A 20,000-nucleotide genomic window follows, 5' to 3' on the forward strand; every position below is an offset into this window, starting at 1 on the left:
TATTTTCCTGTCAGTAGGCCTACTGATATTCACAAACACTCAACAGGAAATAAATCTGAAGCCATTTGTTGTTGCTTGAATTGTGGAAAAGGTCAATATAATTAACTGCAAACACTGTTTGAATAGAGCCCTTCACTGGAATGCTTAGAATGCCCATTTATCCTAGCTTTGGGGGTTCCAGCCTGATTTGCTTCGTTCCGCGGATCTGAAAATGTCACTTCGCAACATTTTCAGATCCGCGTAACGCAGCAAATCAGGCTGGAACCCAGGCTACATTTATCCTGCAATTTGGAAGAAACAATTAATGTGTTATTATGACATATTAAAAAATATATAGCCTACATATATGCTAAATGGTATAATGTAGCCTAGTGTCTGATTACTGTAAACAACATAGACAGTGTAGTATAAGTGGAACAGTAATTTCATTCTTAAATTCCAGGGTAGACTATTGGTAGGCTAGCTACCTCTACCATGCACACAGTACCGCTGCACAGAATTTATGCATGTTCTTTTGCAAGTGGTTGCCACGGTTACAGACAGCCATGCTGGGCGGGGCTTGTTGTCAGGAGAAATGTTTTTGCTGTTGCTATATGGAAAATATCAAAAATCCATTTGGGTCTATTTGTATACAAACTGATGATTTTATGATGCATATTGGGGGTCCCAGATCCAGAGATTAAATCATAATAATAATAATAATAATAATAATAATAAGAATGATAATAATAATATTATAATATTATAATATTATTATTATTGTTATTATTATAATACATTTAAAATATATAATACAAATAATAATATCAAAGTGCATTGCATGGGGATCCATGCAATCAAAAACCTTTTTGTAGATCTGTTATATGGGCGAGCGACACCGTCGTACTACGGCAGCCAGTAGGCTCGCCTACTATAGCCTACTGCCCTACTGCCAACAGTAGCAGCAAAGCAACACCCTGGAGAAAAGTGCAAGCCAACGCCCATGTGTCACATTCGTTTCTTTACCAAGGAGAGCAGAGGCGGGGGACGGAGTGAACTAGTCTATTACCGCGAACTGCAACCAATCTGACCAGATCCAGATCATCCAGTCAGACTGTTTCCCAAAGAAACTTTACTTTTACAACCACTATACTTCTTCTTCGGTCATTTCTGCTGAAGAAGGCACGTCGGGTGGTTTTTATGTAACGCGCGCCTGGAGTCGCACCACCGCTGCAGATTTTTAAGTTTCATATTTACATCAAATTAATAAAAAATCGTTTGGAATAATCATCATGGCTGACACGACGGCCAGCACCGGTGCCAACGTCTTGGAGAAGCTGAAACTTTACGTGAAAACTCAAAAGGGGTTTATCCTCGGGTCAGAAATAGTAAGTATATAAACTTTACGCACTTGCACTTGAACATTCAATAGCAACCGACATCGAGGTGCAGCTGTTCAATCCACATGCATCATAGGTTTAAAACTCACTGTAAATAGCATAACAATGAGGGGTGTGTTGCAGACAGACAGTGTTCCACTATTGCATAGACTGCTACAGCCTTGGTCAGTAGGCTACAGTGACGTGGGTTCAATCTAGGTTAGGCTACTAGCCTATATTAGTGGCTATCGAACTGTTAGGGTTGACTGTGATGGACACTGACTGAATGTATGAAGAGAGAATTTAAACCTGATACAGCTGATAAAAAGATTGCTGCTTTGTTTCTTAACCCTTTGTAATTTGTGTAATAAATGTGTAATAAATGACCATTATAGTGTATTGCACGGTGTTCGGTTATATTCTATTCTGTTATGTAATACTATGCATTAAGTAGCTATATTATAGTATATTATAACGTAGAACGTAGAATAGAAATCTAGTCTAATATAGCCTATAGCCTGTTCGTATTATTATAAATGGTAAATGGTAAATGGTGCATTTACATAGCGCCTTTATCCAAGGCGCTTTACATAGATTGTGCATTACATTCACCCATTCACACACATTCATACACCGATTGCGGCGGAAGCCATGCAAGGTACCAACCAGCACATCGGGAGCAATTTGGGGTTCAGTGTCTTGCCCAAGGACACTTCGACATGTAGACAGGAGGAGCCGGGATTCGAACCGCCGACCCATGGATCATTGGACGACCTGCTCTACCTCTTGAGCCACAGTTGCCCTTATATAGCCTATATTGGTAGTCAAGACTATAGCCTTGGATCAAGACTATCATAGATGTATTTTATCAAGTCTGACTTTGCTATCGTATCGAAAACAAAAGTAAAACTATGTTAGTCTTGATCCAAGGCTAAGACAAGACGTAGTATAGCCTTCTTGTCTAGTCTATGTTCTATAGTCCAGTGGTTTTGGCCATGAACCTCCATCTGAAAACATTTTGTGCCAGAGACCCACAATGTGTCTAGATTTGTCAAGATGTCAAGATAGATCTAGCTCAAAACCTGTTGGGTATTTTTGAACAGCGATCTACAGTACATTATTGAAATATGACTTAAATGTTTAACTTTAAACAGTTCCTCATCTTGCTGGGGACCCCATGGAACCTCCTCAAGGACCCATGGGGGTCCCCCAGACCCCACTTTGTGAACCTGTGCGATATAGACCTTCTCAATTGAAGAGATTGGGTCCAAGTTTATTTCCTGTCTACTGGCTACTGAAATTCACAAAGTAAACACTGCAACAGGAACATTTATGTTTTCATATATGGATATAGCCTTGCATAGCGATACTAATATCGCTGCATGGATATGCATTGCAAAGGCAGATGAAGGCTGGTTACGCAAGGCTAATGTGGATAAGAACTTGAAGTCTATATACTGCTAGAATTTGTTTATTGCTGCTGTAGCTTAGTGGGTAGAGACTTGGCTGTCTGTCTGGTAATCAGAAGGTCACCGGTTCAACTCTCAGCCCAACTGTCCCTGAGCAAGGCACTTAACCCCTAACTGCTCCCACTGAGCGCTCATCATGACTATCTAAGATTAGCAGCCATGAAGCTGAAAACAATTCCACCAGCGGGACGAATAAGGTAATCCAATCAAATATTGATCTTTTCCATTCTGTTCTCGGCACTGGAATGAGGGCCACATGTGTGACTTTAGGTTGGGGTCATGACAGGGGGGCTAAGGCCCTTCCACCTGTCACTTGTACTCCACTGTTTTCTCATTTGGCACCAAAGTGCCAGATGCCGGCTGTTAAAAATGGCAGATGAAAGGTCACATGGTTTAACTTGCAGGGAGTATCTGACCTAGTGGCAGCTGTCTCCTTTTCTACTTAAGCTTTATTAATCTATGTCGTAGGCTAAATATTAGCAGTAAACACATGATTAGTTGGAGGATAGCCTATAGCCAAACTAATACCAGGACAAAGAAAATGCATTGTTTGGAGCAAAATATAGCTTACGGCAAGTGGTTCTCAAACTTTTTCATTTGAAGGAGCACCATAACACTCAGAGTTACAAGCCTGTAAGGCTCTATTGGAACCTCCACACGGAACCCTGGGGCTCCCTGCACCCCTCTTTGAGGACCACTGACCCTATGCAAGGCTCTATTGGAACCTCCACACGGAACCCTGGGGCTCCCTGCACCCCTCTTTGAGGACCACTGACCCTATGCAAGGCTCTATTGGAACCTCCACACGGAACCCTGGGGCTCCCTGCACCCCTCTTTGAGGACCACTGACCCTATGCAAGGCTCTATTGGAACCTCCACACGGAACCCTGGGGGTCCCTTCACCCCTCTCTGAGGACCACAATACAGTTTGCAGTTCTGGTTGTTGTTAAGATGAATGAATATCTCAGCTACAGTACTACTATAGTCTAGCAGTAGTGGCATCACACCATTGATGTGTAGGGAGACCACAACCTGTTGTTTACATCACTGTGTAAGCACCATCTCAATCGTCACTGATGGTAGTTTCCCCTATGTAAAGTGCATTGGTCATCAAGACAAAGTGCTATATTATTATTATTATTATTAAGTTGAACTGAAGTAGTTTCCACTTCCTTGTAAGGTCTAGTGTCTACTTCTTGCATGCAGAGCTCTATTTATCTTTTCTCTGACCATGGCTTTGACGTGGTTCTCCTTGTTTGCATTTCACTTCACAGTGTTGTCTAAATACAGCAGTCATTCTGAGTTCTGACCTCATGTTCCCAACTGAAGTTCCAAAATAAAAGTTGCACTGTAGTGCAGGAGCACACAAGTTGTAGCAACATGTTACTGCACTGAGTAGGACTGAATATCTCTTTGCACCACAGTGTTATCAAAGTCTGGATAAAGAAAAAAGTCCTGATTAAGCTCTCATTTCTAAGAATAAGAATTTAAGAAAAGCACTCAACTTGTAACAGTGTGTTGAGTCAGCTCAGCTGCTTTGGTGGTTCACTTCACCCACATAATACAACAGTTGTATTTTCAGAGGAGATGGAAGTTCCAGACAACATGTGCGATTCCGTCCCTGAGACAAAGAATGCACGGATGTCTCTCTCAGCACACATCTAGGTCTCTGCATTCTTGGACAGAACACTTTCACACTCTGCTGTCTCTGTGGCGTCTCTGCATTCTTGGACATGCAAAACACTTTCACATGTGGCTCTCTGTGGGGTCTGGTGAAAGCTATGAAGGAGAACATCATCTCTGGTGCTGGATGTCCCAAATAGCTTGCTAATTGCAGGTAGAGAGGTGTGTGTGTGTGTGTGTGTGTGTGTGTGTGTGTGTGTGTGTGTGTGTGTGTGTGTGCGTGCGTGCGTGCGTGCGTGCGTGCGTGCGTGCATGCGTGCGTGCGTGCGTGCGTGCGTGGGTGCGTGCGTGCGTGCGTGCGTGCGTGTGAGAGAGTGTGTGAGAGAGAGAGAGACAGGAAAAGGGAAACCCAATCTCTCCCTGCTATGGCTGATATAATAGCCATGTTGTTTTCTCATTTGACAATGTTTTTTTTTTTTGTTCCTTATATGATTTCTCTTGGTGATTTTACCCTCTATAAAATGGATCTGAGTTGGAACTGTACTTGGACAGCTTTTTCCCGTCTACACCAAATCTCTTTGCCAAAAATACCCAAGCTCACACGTTGCTATTGCTACCCAGAATAGGCATGCTGGGGTTCAAGTGGACATTTCACGACCATAACTAGTCACCTCTTTTGTAAGAGCCTTTATCAAAGCCCACAGAACACAAACCGAGCAGCCGAGAACTGAAGGCTACTGTTTATACCATCATGTTTACACTGTAAAGTTTCCATATGTTTGCAAATCAGATACCGGTATGAGCTTTTTTTCCTCCTTTCTTTTTGATCCTCCTTGTAATGACCTGACAGAGGCATGAAGCGTCTTGTCCGTGTTTTCACCGGTACAGCGCCCAGTCACACCCATTTAATGCAAATCCTCCTTTGTTATACATTAAGCTCTGCCCAAAAGGGATGATAAACCTGGGTGACTCATACACACAGTGAGCTGAAGTCCTGTTAAGTTGCTCGTCCTAAAATAACTGGTCCCATAGTTGTGGGTATGGAAGCCAATATTTCCTTTTACTTTTTTCAGTGTTACAGTGGGAGAAGCGGTAAGGCTATGAGTAATATGGAAAATGTTGAGCATATATGGCTGATGTAGGAGGCCCAGCCCAAGACTTAAAAAAATAACGGGACTTCCCCTAGTTCCATTCGTATTTGGTCTTTCTCTGTACCACCGACAGGCTCTCTCTCTGGCAGTCTCTGACTCTGCTCTCATATTTGTCTATAATTAGCTGGCTATTCACTATTTCCCCATAGTAGTCGGTTTAAAAGAGAAACTGATTATATACTTGTGTGAATAGATGCTGAACTGGCCGATACAGATCTGTCGCTGTGTCTGTGTTGTGACATAAACGTGTTGAACGCCTCGCTCCTTTTCTTGTTGTGAAGGACTGTTCTGTGTAGGAGTGTGTGTTTCTCTGTGTGAACCGTTGCCCTCACACAAGCAGAAGACTGAAGCCAGAATAGAGCCTCTTTTGTGTAGGCTCCTGGCCGAGACCCCCGCCCCCCACCCACCTCTCTGCACAGAGGCAGCCTGTGCCAGTCTCTGGAACACACCAAACACTGAGGCGTGTGTGCGTGTGCGCATGTGTGTGTGTGAGGTGGTTTGTGACATGGCGTGGGGGGGAAAGGGGAGAAACAGATAGTTGGGTAGTGGGCGGCTGTTACCTCACGCATGCTTCATGTAGAATGGACCACAGTGTCTGTGACTCGTGCTTAATTTATACACGTACGACGAAGGATAAATCAGGTTTTACATCTTCCCATGTTAAAGCAAATATGTCCGACACATCTAATACTACATAAATCCCAATTTGTGAGCCCTGTGTCTTTAGATGCATATCAGAATCAGAGTCTGCAGGATGTAATGCATTACCTGTATCATGTTCCACAAAGAAGAGAAAGGGACAGCAGTTGAATCAGCTGAAAGGGTTAATGTTCCACTTTTGGTTGAACATTAATACATTTTATACTAATAGTGTTGTGTAACAACTAGTTGTACCAACTGTTTTTAAATACATAGATCTTTATTGAGCCTCCAAGGAGAAATTCAGGTGTTATATTTATATATTTATAACTAAATTTAACCAATCATTGTATAGTGTGATACCCACATTTATAAAATACGTTTTGTATGTTCACTTTAACAAAAACATTATTGCTGCACATAAATGTCATACCCTTGGTTGTAAAAATGATTGTATGGAGGTTGTGTTCAGAGGGGCTGTGGGACAGTATTGTCTAGCTACAGCTGTGTGTACCACAAAATATTCTGTGTGTACTACACAGTATTTGGAGTTCTTCTACCCACAGAGCTTGTCTGCAGCAACAATAGAAGGATTGAAGTCACGCAGTCCGGCTGATTCTGGTCTTTTGGCCATGGGCCGTTTAAGTTTATGATTCCTACACACTGCCAGCTTTTTGGCGGAATGAACCGAGGAGAATGCCCGCTTACTCTTTCCCTCTTATGGAAAAAATGTGGTCTTGATGGAAAAAACACAGTAAATCTAAGTTGAAAGCATCATGTGTTGGGTTCAGCTGATGGACTGAACTGTAATTCCATTCCATCTCTGCTTGGCTGGAGCTATTGTGATTTTATGTGTTAAACTGTGTAAGTTTTGTGCAGAAAGTATGTTCCTATGGCATTACAATGACAACAATTCAGACATTTATGACAGTGGTTTTGTGCCAGGGAGGAGGGAGCCCCCCAAAAGATTTTTGTTGTTAAAAATGTGGAATGTTGGAAAACCATTTTCCAAGATAGCATACAAGCTCACAACGGTCAGATTGTGACGCGTTGTGAGACTTTAGATCGGCTTTGGAATATCTGAAATATGAAATAGGGTTAAGTGCTTACAGAGATTTTGATATATTAACTAGTTTGCACGCCCTGGAACCCCCTCAAGGACCTGCTGGGGGTACCATACCTCACCTTGAGAACCACATTTAACAGATGCTCTTGAGAGTAGCATTTCTAAACAACATACCTACAATAGTCAACATCTATCCTAAATATACAATAAGCAGGATTAAAGGAATGCAGTCGCTAAGGCCTGGGCTCCACTGAGTGTGTTGCGTCGTGTTGCGTTTGGAAAACGCAGTAGCACCCTTCATTCAAAAAGGGAACATTCCCTGCGTTGACGATGACGTGACGCTGACGGACGCCCGATGGCTGCAGTGGAACCCTGGCACAAGAGAACACAATCCAAATCCAGTAAATAGAAGACATAAATGGTTGAGCTGTTGTGAGACGAGATGTTGAATTGGTCACTGGCCAGAGTAAACCAAACAATGTTTGGCGTGGGGCCGGTGTGTGGAGGCTTCAACAAAATGAATAGTAATGAGGTGAACACTGGGTCAATTTCTGTGCTCTGCAGTACAGGGAATCAAGTCAGGGTTCATTTTCTGCCGCCTGCCAGACCTTCATTTGCATATGTAAACATCTGCATGGGACCTTCACATTACAGATGTTTTCATTAACCTGACCTGGCTGCAATGTACAGTTTGATAGAGTGACGAAATGAGAGACCAATGCAGATAGCATTTTCTGTATAAAAAGGCAAGGCAGCGGCTCTATCTTCTCAGGAAACTGAAAGGTTTTAATGCTAGTATACAACACACCCTGACCATGGTCTATAGGTCACTCACTGAGAGTGTTTCACTTTTAATATCGTCTCCTGGTATGGGAACCTCTCAGAGACAGGAACAAGCTAACCCAGGTAGTCAACCAGGCTATTAAGATCATTGGAGACAAACAATTGCAATTCAGGTTTACAATGACTCTACCCACCCTCTCGTAGACAATCATAGTTAGTGGTTACAGTCTCAGACTTTTGTTTCATTATTTGTAGCGTCTAGGTCTTGTATTTCTACATATGTTGTTCCCTGTCTAGTTGTTCTGGTTCTATGTCTGCTGTATCTAATAACCCCTCATGTGTATATATCAGTCTTCCCCAGTTAGTCCTTGATGAGAATTGTGTCAATAATGGGTTTTGAGCCCAGGCGGTGGCGTAACCGTCTGGGCACCCGACTGGTAATCCAGTCGCAGTGTGCCGCGGGTTCGACTCCCGAGCCCGACACGGCCTTTACTGCATGTCTTCCCCCATCTCTCTCCCGTTTCCTGTCTGTCCCTTCAAAAGGCGTAAGCTGCAAAAAAATATCTTTAAAAAAAAAAGGGAAAAAAAAAAGGGTTTTGGGCCTGGGCCATGGCTCAATGGTCCAGGCACCTTGGCTGGTAATCCAGTCTGGCAGTGTGCCGCGGGTTCGACTCCTGATCCCGACGGCCTTTACTGCATGTCTTCCCCCCCATCTCTCTCCCCATTTCCTGTCAGCCTACTGTCTGTCCCTCCATAAAAAATATAAAATAAAGGCGAAAGCCACAAAACAAAAACATTAAAATAATGGGTTTTGAACACACGTACAGCCAGCTAGGTACGTATGTGCTTGGCTGTCCTGCGTTCAGGTTCTCGCCACACACCAGCACGTGACAAGAGCACTGGTCTTCATGGAACTGGTCTTCATTGTACACTCTCAGAGTTACAGAACTGTAATGGTCCATTTGAAACCCCCTCAAGGAACCCTGATGCCCTTTTTGAAACTAGCTCCTCGCCACTCACCCTACACACTTATGAAGAAAAACAAAACAAAATGTGTTGTACCCTGCCTTTTTTTCTTCTTTCTAATTATTTCATCTGCCCAAAACATTGTGTTTATTGTCATGATTTGTCACGAGCCGAGTTGGCTTTGTCCGCGGCGCAAACGTCTTTAAATAAATACTTTTTGAAAAGTCTATGGGGAAAATGAACAGGGAATTATTTCCTGGGCCATCATCGGGGGCGGGACTGCAGTAATAATAACAGCTCAAGGTCCAAATGTAATGACTTATTAATCTCTTCGCTCTTCTCTTCTCTTCTCTCTTCTCTTCTCTTCTCTTCTCTTCTCTTCTCTTCTCTTCTCTTCTCTTCTCTTCTCTTCTCTTCTCTTCTCTTCTCTTCTCTTCTCTTCTCTTCTCTTCTCTTCTCTTCTCTTCTCTTCTCTTCTCTTCTCTTCTCTTCTCTTCTCTTCTCTCAGATCCTGAGTCTCATCATTCTCATCTGTTATGGGGCCTCTCAGTCAGGAGGTTACACCGCCGTGGCCATCTGCGAGATGGTCTTTGCCATGATCTTTTTTGCCGTCTTCATGATGGAGTTGGACAAGGCGTTTGTGGTGGTCAACTGGATGTGGAGTGTGAGTATGAAGATGAAGCAGCAATTAATCAATATAATCAATAAGGAAAAGTAATACTAATCAATAATTAATTTTAATAACAATATTTGAATTTTGGGAGAACAGATTTTTTCTTTTGATATGTTAAAATAGCAAACATCAGCTGATCTTGGCTATTTTTTTAAATCAATAAAATAAATCAATAGTTGAGGCTAAACTACGCTTCATTAAAAAAATGTCTCATTTAAACTTTTTCCTGTTAGAAAGAACTAATTTGTTTTGGCCACGCCGTTGGATGACGAGATGGTGTGTGCCGTCCACGGTTAAATCCTGGCACATCTGGCACACACATGCCCTCTCTCTCTGCCTTTAGTTTCCTGTTTCTCTATTGTCAAATATAGAAACCGCCTTAAGTTTTGTTTTATAAAACACAATGTTGTCAAAAGGAAATGCAACTAAGCATAACCTTGCCTTCAGTAGAACTGAAAGTGCTGTATGTGCACCAAAAACACACACACACACACACACACACACACACACACACACACACACACACACACACACACACACACACACACACACACACACACACACACACACACACACACACACACACACACACACACAATTGAGTTGACACAAGCATTTATCATTACTTTTGTTTTCTTCTCCTGACAGGATCTCATACGTGCTGCCATTGGCTGTGCGCTGTACCTCATCACCTCTCTCATCTGTGTGATTGGTGGATCGGGGGATGGCGCCCGCATCGCAGGCGGGGTCAGTTACAACATCTGTTTGAATTCAGTTTGACTGAGAAAACCCCAGAAATGCATAAAGGTTTCCATCTGTCAGTTATACCAGTTCTTGACTTTCTGCTAACTATTAATTTACTTTTACGCAATCACTGAGGTTTACACAACGACCACAAGTAATGTGTAACATATTGCAAGACAGTGGTTCCCAACATGTGGGCCATGTATTGCAAGCGGCCTCGCAAACCCCCCCCCAAAAAAAAACTGTGGTGCCCGCTGGCCTAGCGGTCCAGGCGCATGCCACAGTGTGTGTGTGTGTGTGTGTGTGTGTGTGTGTGTGTGTGTGTGTGTGTGTGTGTGTGTGTGTGTGTGTGTGTGTGTGTGTGTGTGTGTGTGTGTGTGTGTGTGTGTGTGTGTGTGTGTGTGTGTGTGTGTGTGTGTGTGTGTGTGTGTGTGTGTGTGTGTGTGTGTGTGTGTGTGTGTGTGTGTGTGTAAAACAATGTCACTGGATTTTTAAAACTTAAAATAAAATTTAAAAAAAAATTGTGTTCCAAATGTTGGGAACCGCTGTTGTACACAATCACTGAGGTTTACACAATAACTATGAGTTATGTATAACATACCGTAAGACACACCCCTCCAGTACTGAGAGACACTGAGTTGTCAGCAAGATTCATGACATTGTTCCTTCTTCATTAACCACTCTCACCCTGGTGTCCCTGATTCAACATTTTGAAAAATATAAAAAATAGCAGATCTACAGGCTGTTTTTCCACACCAGAAAATAGAAAAAAGGGAAACTTTTCACCTAATGACATCCACAAGATAGGGACACAAGGTTGAAAGAGACTAAACTCACTGTGTACAATGGTTTTAGAGAACTCTTCTGAACTGTTTGACCTTGTTGTCCTTCAGGTGTTTGGTCTGATCGCTGGTGTCCTGTTCGCCTATGACACATACACCATCTTCCTGACACTAAAAGCAACCAGGCAGCACACCGCTGCTTCCACTGGTGAGAAGATCTCCACATATTCATTAAATAGATGTATTGATGGTTATTGGTTTCAGTTAGGGCTGGGCGACATACAGTATTTTTCAGTCGATTGCCCAGTGTCAGTGGACTAATAGGTCTGCTTTTAAGGCTCTCTGTCTGTCTGTGAAGTGTGAACAGACTTCGGTCAGAAGTTGAACAAAAGTAATCATAAAAGATCACAATCACATTGGACAGACCAGATGCATTGCTTGAGTGTTCCAACTTCCAGCACATGTGATCATTTTTGACAGCTGTGCACTAGAGGCTTTTCTAAACAGAATAAAACTATAATCTAAAGCCCAAACTATTCTCCATGCAACTCCTTGCAACCATTATCCCTAATGGCAGTTGCAAGGAGTTGCAATTGGTGTGGTTTGGTTTGGGATTAAAAACAAATCAAATACAGGGAAATGTGTTTTTGTCCACTATATCTTTGACCTCCGAAATACATACAATATTGAAGATAACCATTTCAACATTAATGTATGTAAACATGCTCTAACAACTTCATATACTGTAGCTCTTGTCTTTAGTTCATATTCATTATAGCCTCAGATATTTCCTCTAGGGTCAAACCTGCCCCCAACTTTCTGTTATCCTCCTCTATTAGTTTGGGTTTAGAAATAAACTTTGTTTCAGAGCGGTATAATCTTTCATAATACTCCCAAACGCTTAATTTATTGCAACAGGGTCTGCCACGGTCTCCCCCATGTTGTTCTTCAGCATTGTAAAGGATCTTTCAGATTGATGTTTTTTAATGTGCCATGCCAAAACCTTGCCTTATATAGCTCTTGTACTATACATATACAGTGCATGCCCTTGTAAAATAGGCTATATAACAATATTTGTTTTGTTTCTTTACAGATGACAGAGTTTAAACAAGCAGGGATACTTGTATCCTTGTCAGGAAAACACAAAGAATGAAAGAAAGAAGTTCACGCGAGAGTCATCAGAGACAACAGCAAAGTAGAGTGGAAGGCGAAAAGAATAGAATGAACAGATGATGAATTAACCGATGATATGGTTCCCAGTAGAGGAGAGGTTTGTCGTAAGGTTCATGTCAGAGAGACAGAGAGAATGCTGAGATGTGGAGGAGACAGTTCTACTACGTGACTCTGATGATGACGAGAGACGCTCTCATAAACCTCTCCTCCAACCTCAGTGCACCACTGATCACTAAATGTTTGGTCCATTAAAACCACTTGAACCCTAGCGTTGCCGTCCATATTCTGGAGGCGAACGTTCGGGAAAAATAGCCGATCTACACGCTCAGAACGTGTTGCGTCGCCACACATTCTGAGCTTGTAGATCGGCTATTTTGGGTTAAGATATTTACTGTAGATCAAGAAAATGAGCGGTCGTAGTATAGAGTATAGAGTAGAGTCCTGGGGGACTCCGGTCAACCAATTATGGGGTTTAAGTGGTTAAAAAGGGAAAGTTGTAAATAATGACAACGTAAAGCTTTGCTCAGTACTTTGACGCAGCTTGTCGTGTTGCGTAGCGCACAACACGTGTGTTCTGTTCTAATGGCCTGTAGTAAATGCATTGGCTGTGTGTCATACTCAACACGTCCGCTGATAGAGGGAATATGTTGTCTGAGTTTAGATTTTAAGAAACAATGAATTTACACATGAGCTGGTGCTTACTGCTTAATGAATTATTTGTAACTGTACTTTTCCAATTTTTGTTTTTGAGTGCTTCTGCACTCCTGTCTCAACCATTCTGACTCACTGCCATCCAAGGCAACAGCACTGTTCCTCTGAATGCCCCCACACAGTCCAGTCCAATAACTTGTACATTAACCTATGGAAAGTTCTAGTCAGTTCACAGTAACACTTAATGAAATGTGCGCCTCCATTGTATTGTAATAACATTATGAATTAGGGATGTTTTTGAGTTAACTGCTCACAGAGCAATAATGTGTATTGTGTACAAGGCTGCAACACTTCCATAGATTAATACAATTAAATAAATGTATTTTACAAAGTACTGTAATGTCATCTGATAAAGTGTCTTGTCATCTGATGATACAATGAATTGATGATACAACTAACCATAACTTATAGTTATCTTATTCTTAGTCCATTTGCATTTCCATTTCCATGTTGCATCTGGAGACATAAGCATTTGAAGTGGTCTAACATTATGGATCAAATTTCATTGCCATGACTCATCCGAGTTCAGACTATAGCATCCATTAACTACCAGACTGATTGATCTTATTGAATTAGCATCTACAGGCTATTTGTTTTTACTCAGGTCATGCGTTCACTACATGTATATTATTTGAATTTGTAGCAAAATGTTCAAGGCACAGAATATTTTCAGCAAAAAGAAAACATCATGCATCGCTCAATAGAAAAGCTTAGTAAGTTTCTGCACTTTCATTCTTTGTTCTTTTTTTATGAGAAAAGGGAAGTTAATTCACCACACTTTGGATTTGTGCATATGTCATTGTAAGACATTATTCATGTTTTTTCTTCCGCCTAAAGTACTGTTTATGTTCAGTAAAGATGTGGCCTCAGTGTTGTATTCCTAACGTGCTTTTCGTGAGTTTGTGATTTGTGCCTTTGACGTTTTGAAGCAACAGTGTTTTGGAAAATAAAAATCCATTATTACTACAAGGAACAAAATCTGTGTAGTTTATATTTCTGTTAACTAATAATTTGTTTTGCACACGGACACAGTACTGTTTATCACGGTACTGTAACTGTGATCTAGTGGCAGCGGTGGCCGAACGGTTTGCGGAGCTGTCTTGTTATCGGAAGGTCGCCAGTTCGAATCCCCGGACCGGCACGTTAAAATTACCACAGCTGAAGTGCCCTTGAGCAAGGCATTGAACCCCTACCATGAAATGTTCTATGAGCAGGGTCTGGCTGTAAACAAGCATCTCAAGCTTAGTCCATTCACCCTGGGTAAACAAAGAACTTTGCTTTGCTTTGCTTTATCTGGGAAGTTCTGGGAACTCTGTGGTTTTTAGTGGCTTGAGTTGCCTTCTGCAGTAATGCCACTAGATGGCAGCATATAATCACTATTTGTAGTTAATTCTACCCAGTTGGCAGGTAAAGAGGATGGTAAAGAGAATGGCCCATTTTACAATCATATTATTGAATTGTATTAATGCTTTATGTGTTCATAATATTGCCAGCTGGTAAAGGTGTGGCTGATTTTAATACTTCATGTGCTGCTGGGCATAACATAGCTAGAATAGAATAATACATCATCATTTATCAGTTAATGCCTGTTTTGTATTCACATTAAATCGAAATATTTTAATTAGACACTAAAGCTGTCAAATAATTGTAGTGGAATAAAAAGTACAATAATTACCTCAGTCTGAGATGCAGTGCAGTAGGCTAGTATAAGTAGGCTATCAAAAATGTTATCTCAAAAACTACTACCTCAAACTTGTACTTGAGTATTGAGTATGTAGCCTAACTTTATAGTTACTTTCCACTACTGAGCTTAGATCTCTTCAAATTAAAAGCCATGAGAACTAGGAAAGTGACATGAATGTGTGCGCACACTAAAATTCATCCATATGGTAACTTTGAGAGAGTATGACATGTAACCAAATTGGACCCGTAAGGATCATTAATATTTGGACACTAGTCGGAGTTAAATAAAGTTACATCTGCACTCTCTCAGAGTAAAAACAAAAAAACACTTGTGATGTAAGTCAGTCACACTAGTACAGTATACAGCCAGGGGGCCTGGGGGAGGTGACGTGTGGTTACGTATGCGTTACGCACTATAAAACTTTCACATAGTCTGCTGTGCTGTGCTGGTGCGTATTCTGCGTAAGAGGTCCATGGAGACGTGAAGTTGTTGTTGGGGGGACATTACATTATCAACCTGAAGACACCATGAAGCTGATGTGCGTCTGCGACGTGTAGGCGTGAAAACATCTCTTCAGAGTAGACTCTCAAAAAGGTTGATCTTCTTGAATGTCCTACAAAACGGATCGGGTTTCTTCTCAGCAACACGAACCGACAACCATGTTCTCCCGTGGATCTAAAAAGCGACGATCGAACCGCTCGGTAAGTGGGATTATACATTTTTGGGGGGCTTCATAAATCGCCGTGTGAGACTACATTGTGATGTATGATATGAATAGCAGAAATAATTTGAAACACGAATGTTCGACGTTGAGGCCGTGGATCGACTTATTATATTATTATTCACGTCGAACAAACAGAACCAAGTGGGACTAAAGTTTCACCTTTACCTGCGGGGGGTTATATTTTATAATAGTGGAACGGCTAGCGTTGTTATTCGTTTTCTTTACGCTGTTATGTTGGTTTCTTATATCATTTAAAAAAGACCTACATTCTTTGTTTCCTGACTCATTTAGGGCACCGTGGGTTAGGAGCATACTCTAAGAGGTTAGGAGGGGTGTGCTTAACTACGTCATAGGAATTTACCTGAGCAGGTATTGGAACTTGGATTAAGTTGGGACAAACTAAGGCTTGCCATAATTATGAACAACAGAACAAGTTACAGTTTTATATATACCATATACACTGTAGTGTACTGTATGTCTGAATGAGACGGGCTATGCTCCCACTGGAAAGTTAAAAGTTTGCAATGGCCATTGCTGTCTGTGCAAATTCATATGACTGTAGTGAATATCAAAAAACATGAAACATCTGTCTCTTAGAGAGAGAGAGAGAGAGAGAGAGAGAGAGAGAGAGTGTGTGTGTGTGTGTGTGTGTGTGTGTGTGTGTGTGTGTGTGTGTGTGTGTGTGTGTGTGTGTGTGTGTGTCAAACTAGCAAAGTAGCCCCTCCAATAAAATGCATGCAATCAATCTCATAATGTGTAAGTACAATTGTCATATCCCTAATACCTGTCATAGGGCTACACAAAATCATGTTATCATTATTTACTTATAAATAATTACTACTTAATTAACTACTTAAACCTTATATGCTACTGTATAATTTGTGTTTTGTATTAATATCTATTTCATTTTGCACTTTGTTGACCAAAGTCCCCCTACACCACATCTATTTAATCGATCTACAAGTTGAATGATCATCACCTATTTTGACATGCTCAGAATTGTGATGCTATAGCCTATATTGTCAGAGCAACCCAGCAGCGCAGCATGGCTGCTTGGGGTGACACAGTACAGGGCAGTCTGGACCATGATCTAGATATACTATACATACACTATACATAGTCATAGTGTTTCTCTACAGTCACTTGCAGATGAGACTTGATCTTCAAATCTAATGTTCGCTTGAAGATCATTTTCTTGTCTGCAACCACCATTGTACAATGGAGTTTAAATGAAGAGAGGCAGAATCTTAAAAAAAGGAAATAAGAAGTAGATCTTGGAGATGCTTGTTGACCTGCTGGTTGTGTTCGATCTTGTCTAGTGTGTGTGTGTGTGTGTGTGTGTGTGTGTGTGTGTGTGTGTGTGTGTGTGTGTGTGTGTGTGTGTGTGTGTGTGTGTGTGTGTGTGTGTGTGTGTGTGTGTGTGTGTGTGTGTGTGTGTGTGTGTGTGTGTGTGTGTGTGTGTGTGTGTGTGTGTGTGTGTGTGTGTGTGTGTGTGTGTGTGTGTGTGTGTGCGCGTGCGCATGGTTAATCTACCGAGCATGCCACAGGCTCCAACCCCTGACCTTTCTTGTTAATGTTTAACGTCTAAAAGTCAGCCGTAACCACCACAAGTCATTGTGCTTTTAGAAGCAAAACTCAAATTATGTTCTTACTAAGTAACCTCAACCCCATCTTGATTGGGTTGAGGTATTTTATGATTGCTTTTAACCTTAATATGCTTAGTTCGCTGGGTTCCCCCAGCCATTGGCCTTTCTCTACAAGCTCTAATGATATTTTTGCAGAATGTTCGGCCCAAAATAGGAACACTACGGTTCAAGTGGTTGTTCAAGTGTGAAAAAGGATTTATCTTGTTGACAAAGAACTTTGCTCAAAAAAGGCCTCGAAGGAACTGGTTCCAGCCACCACAAATGTGCTCAACGTTTCACGTTTCCCAAAACGGTTATTAATTATAATAATATTGTCTAGTATTAGTTTAAGTATAGTCGCTGGATGATCCCAGAAACAAAAAGGACAAAATAAGGTACTTTAGTATTAGTTTGTCTATACCTGTCAGGCTCTTGTTTACACGGTTGCATAGTTACCAAGAAAGGATCTGTGATCTGATTACAACCTTTATGCTCTCATTGTGAAAACAGCTGATTTTTTTTGGGTAAGTATGTTTCCACTATGAGAGCGTTCCTGTGCACCAGTGTGAACTAGAGTGGCTGTTTACTTTCCCCGAGCAGAGTTTTGAGAGCCAGCACTTCCCACTCCCAGCACCCCTCCCAACTGCATCCTTCACTGACAACACAATAGAGTAACCTCATTGTTGGGCCACAGACCTGACGCATTATCTTTTGTGTCAAAGCTGAAAGGAAAACACATGAAACCTGTGAGGCTCTCATGCAGGCTCGCTTGACGAATGGGAGAGGGCCTTAATGCCAAGGAAGAACGTTTTCGGGGAAGTGCCAAATGAAGTTCAGGTTCTAAAACGTTGACAGTGTCGTCTGTTTCCTGAGATCCTCTCAGCTTCGCCCTCACCTCCTCGGTATTTTAAGAAAAAGGACAGAGTAGAAGACAAGCTGAGGAATGCGTGTGAAACGTCTCCATGTCTTAATGTTCTTGTGTACCACAGTGATGGCATGGAGCTAACTATCTCTCTCTGCTCTGTAATCATGTAGCGCTAATTAGAACCAGCTTGACAAGTTTTTGTGTCTCTCTGGATAGGTTCACAGATTGAATCATCTCCATGCTTCCAAATCTTGTTTTACCCCAAATTAATTTTGAGGTTTTCAAGTTTACTTTGCTTTTTTATTGAATGCATTGCAGATTAGCCAGTGTATTCACATGTAATACAACCTCCTAACATAATTATATTGCTTATGGAAGAAGGAAGGTGTATATTTTTACTTCAGTAAAACAGTAGCAAAGTAGAAATATTTTGTTACAAGTAAAAGTCCTGCATTCAAAATTTTACTTGAATGAAAGTACAAAAGCATCAAATACATTTTAAATTGGTCTTTTAAAAAAACCATCACATCTACAAGCTCGAAATGCGATGTTTCGCGAGCTTGTAGATAAGACATTTCCAATTAGACAACAAACGTTAATTGGTTCATGTATGTTTTGTAAGAATCCAGAACTACAAAGGAACTTGTAACAAAAGCTGTCAAATAAATGTAGTGGAGTAAAAAGTAAAATATTTGCTTCTCTGATGAATTGGAGTAGAAGTATTAGTAAGTGAGTAAAATTACTTCAAAATTGTAAATGTAGTTTCTGCCAGTGTGCTTATGTCATTAAATTAGTGGTTGTTGTGTCTTTGTAGCTTGTTGTGACAAAACGTTTCAGGTAAACTGACTGCCTCTCTAATCCTCCAACATGACTTACAACATGACTGCGTCTACTCTGCCTAAGCACCTAAGGCTTTCCCTGCATCAATCACTGTCTTTTCAAGGCTCAGTTAGCGTCCAGTGCGCCGCGTTGCACAAGTCATGTCACAGGGATCATTACAGAGGCTACAGCATCTGCATTTACATAAGCGGCAAAGAGAGATTCAAATCCTACTAATTCCTCTTTATCTTGTTAGTTAGTACTCAGGATTTTCCAGAGGGGTCAGTTTTGATGACTGATATTTCATGAACACTTGATCCTGTGTTGAGTATAAACAAGTTACAATTTAGCAGATGCTCTTAATCCAGAGCGATTTACATTAAACAAGAACAAGAAGCATGGCAATACATCACATAGATAAAAAGTAGTTATCATGAAACATGTGTAAGCTAAGAACGTAACAGTGGAATATCTATATAATGACACTATACATATAAACTATACATATATACTATGCTATACATGTACTACGATGTGCTATGACTACATACAATGAAATTATTGTGCTGTCTACAAGACATGCTATAAGTCTGTTTCAAATGCTATCTAAGTCTAAAAGTGCTATCTAAGGGGGTAGGATATGTGCTATGGGCCATGATGGAGTCTGAAAAGGTGGGTCTTCAGACTACGGCGGAAGATTGGGAGTGATGCTGCAGTTCTGATTGCAACAGGGAGTGCATTCCACAGTTTTGGGGCCAGAAGGGAGAAGAGTTTGGGACGTGTGGAGCGTTGTCCCGGCGTTTTTAGTGAGGGTACTTCCAGCTAGGGTACTTCCAGCTACATATACTATAATATACTATACATATATACAATAAAGGGCTATGACTACATACAATGCAATTCTAGTGCTGTCTACATAACATGCTATAAGTCTGTATCAAAAGCTATCTAAGTCTACACAAAGTGCTATCTAAGGGGGTAGGGTAAGTGCTATGGGCCATGATGGAGTCTGAAAAGGTGGGTTTTCAGACTACGGTGGATGATTGGGAGTGAGGCTGCAGTTCTGATTGGAATGGGAAGTGCATTCCATAGTTTTGGAGCCAGAAGGGAGAAGAGACACACAATAAAGTAAATGAAGATGTCTC

At 41.3% G+C, this 20,000-nt stretch overlaps 2 protein-coding genes across 2 annotated transcripts in view; both read left to right on the forward strand.

Annotated features, from left to right (window-relative positions):
- Positions 1-972: 972 nt before the first annotated feature.
- plp2b (proteolipid protein 2b) lies at positions 973-14,022 on the forward strand. Its single transcript, XM_079489347.1, has 5 exons — positions 973-1,367; positions 9,564-9,719; positions 10,377-10,475; positions 11,366-11,462; positions 12,348-14,022. The coding sequence occupies exons 1-5, from the start codon at positions 1,272-1,274 to the stop codon at positions 12,359-12,361; spliced, it is 462 nt and encodes a 153-aa protein (XP_079345473.1). The 5' UTR covers positions 973-1,271; the 3' UTR covers positions 12,362-14,022.
- Positions 14,023-15,302: 1,280 nt separating this feature from the next.
- Positions 15,303-20,000, forward strand: part of prickle3 (prickle homolog 3) — a 31,510-nt gene continuing 26,812 nt past the window's right edge. Inside the window, exon 1 of the mRNA XM_079488776.1 lies at positions 15,303-15,523. Coding sequence (XP_079344902.1) covers positions 15,431-15,523 — 93 coding nt within the window. The 5' untranslated portion in view covers positions 15,303-15,430. The remainder of the gene's footprint in view (positions 15,524-20,000) is intronic.

Source organism: Electrona antarctica, assembly GCF_951216825.1.
Source record: "Electrona antarctica genome assembly, chromosome: 2".
NCBI classification, from domain to species: Eukaryota; Metazoa; Chordata; class Actinopteri; order Myctophiformes; family Myctophidae; genus Electrona; species Electrona antarctica.

What these genes read in the sequence shown, in the direction of transcription:
- plp2b (XM_079489347.1), top strand. Translation starts at nt 1,272, where the DNA reads ATGGCTGACACGACGGCCAGCACCGGTGCCAACGTCTTGGAGAAGCTG. An exon ending in TGGTCAACTGGATGTGGAGT is followed by an intron (nt 9,720 to 10,376) that starts GTGAGTATGAAG and finishes TTCTCCTGACAG; the next exon opens with GATCTCATACGTGCTGCCAT. An exon ending in GCGCCCGCATCGCAGGCGGG is followed by an intron (nt 10,476 to 11,365) that starts GTCAGTTACAAC and finishes GTTGTCCTTCAG; the next exon opens with GTGTTTGGTCTGATCGCTGG.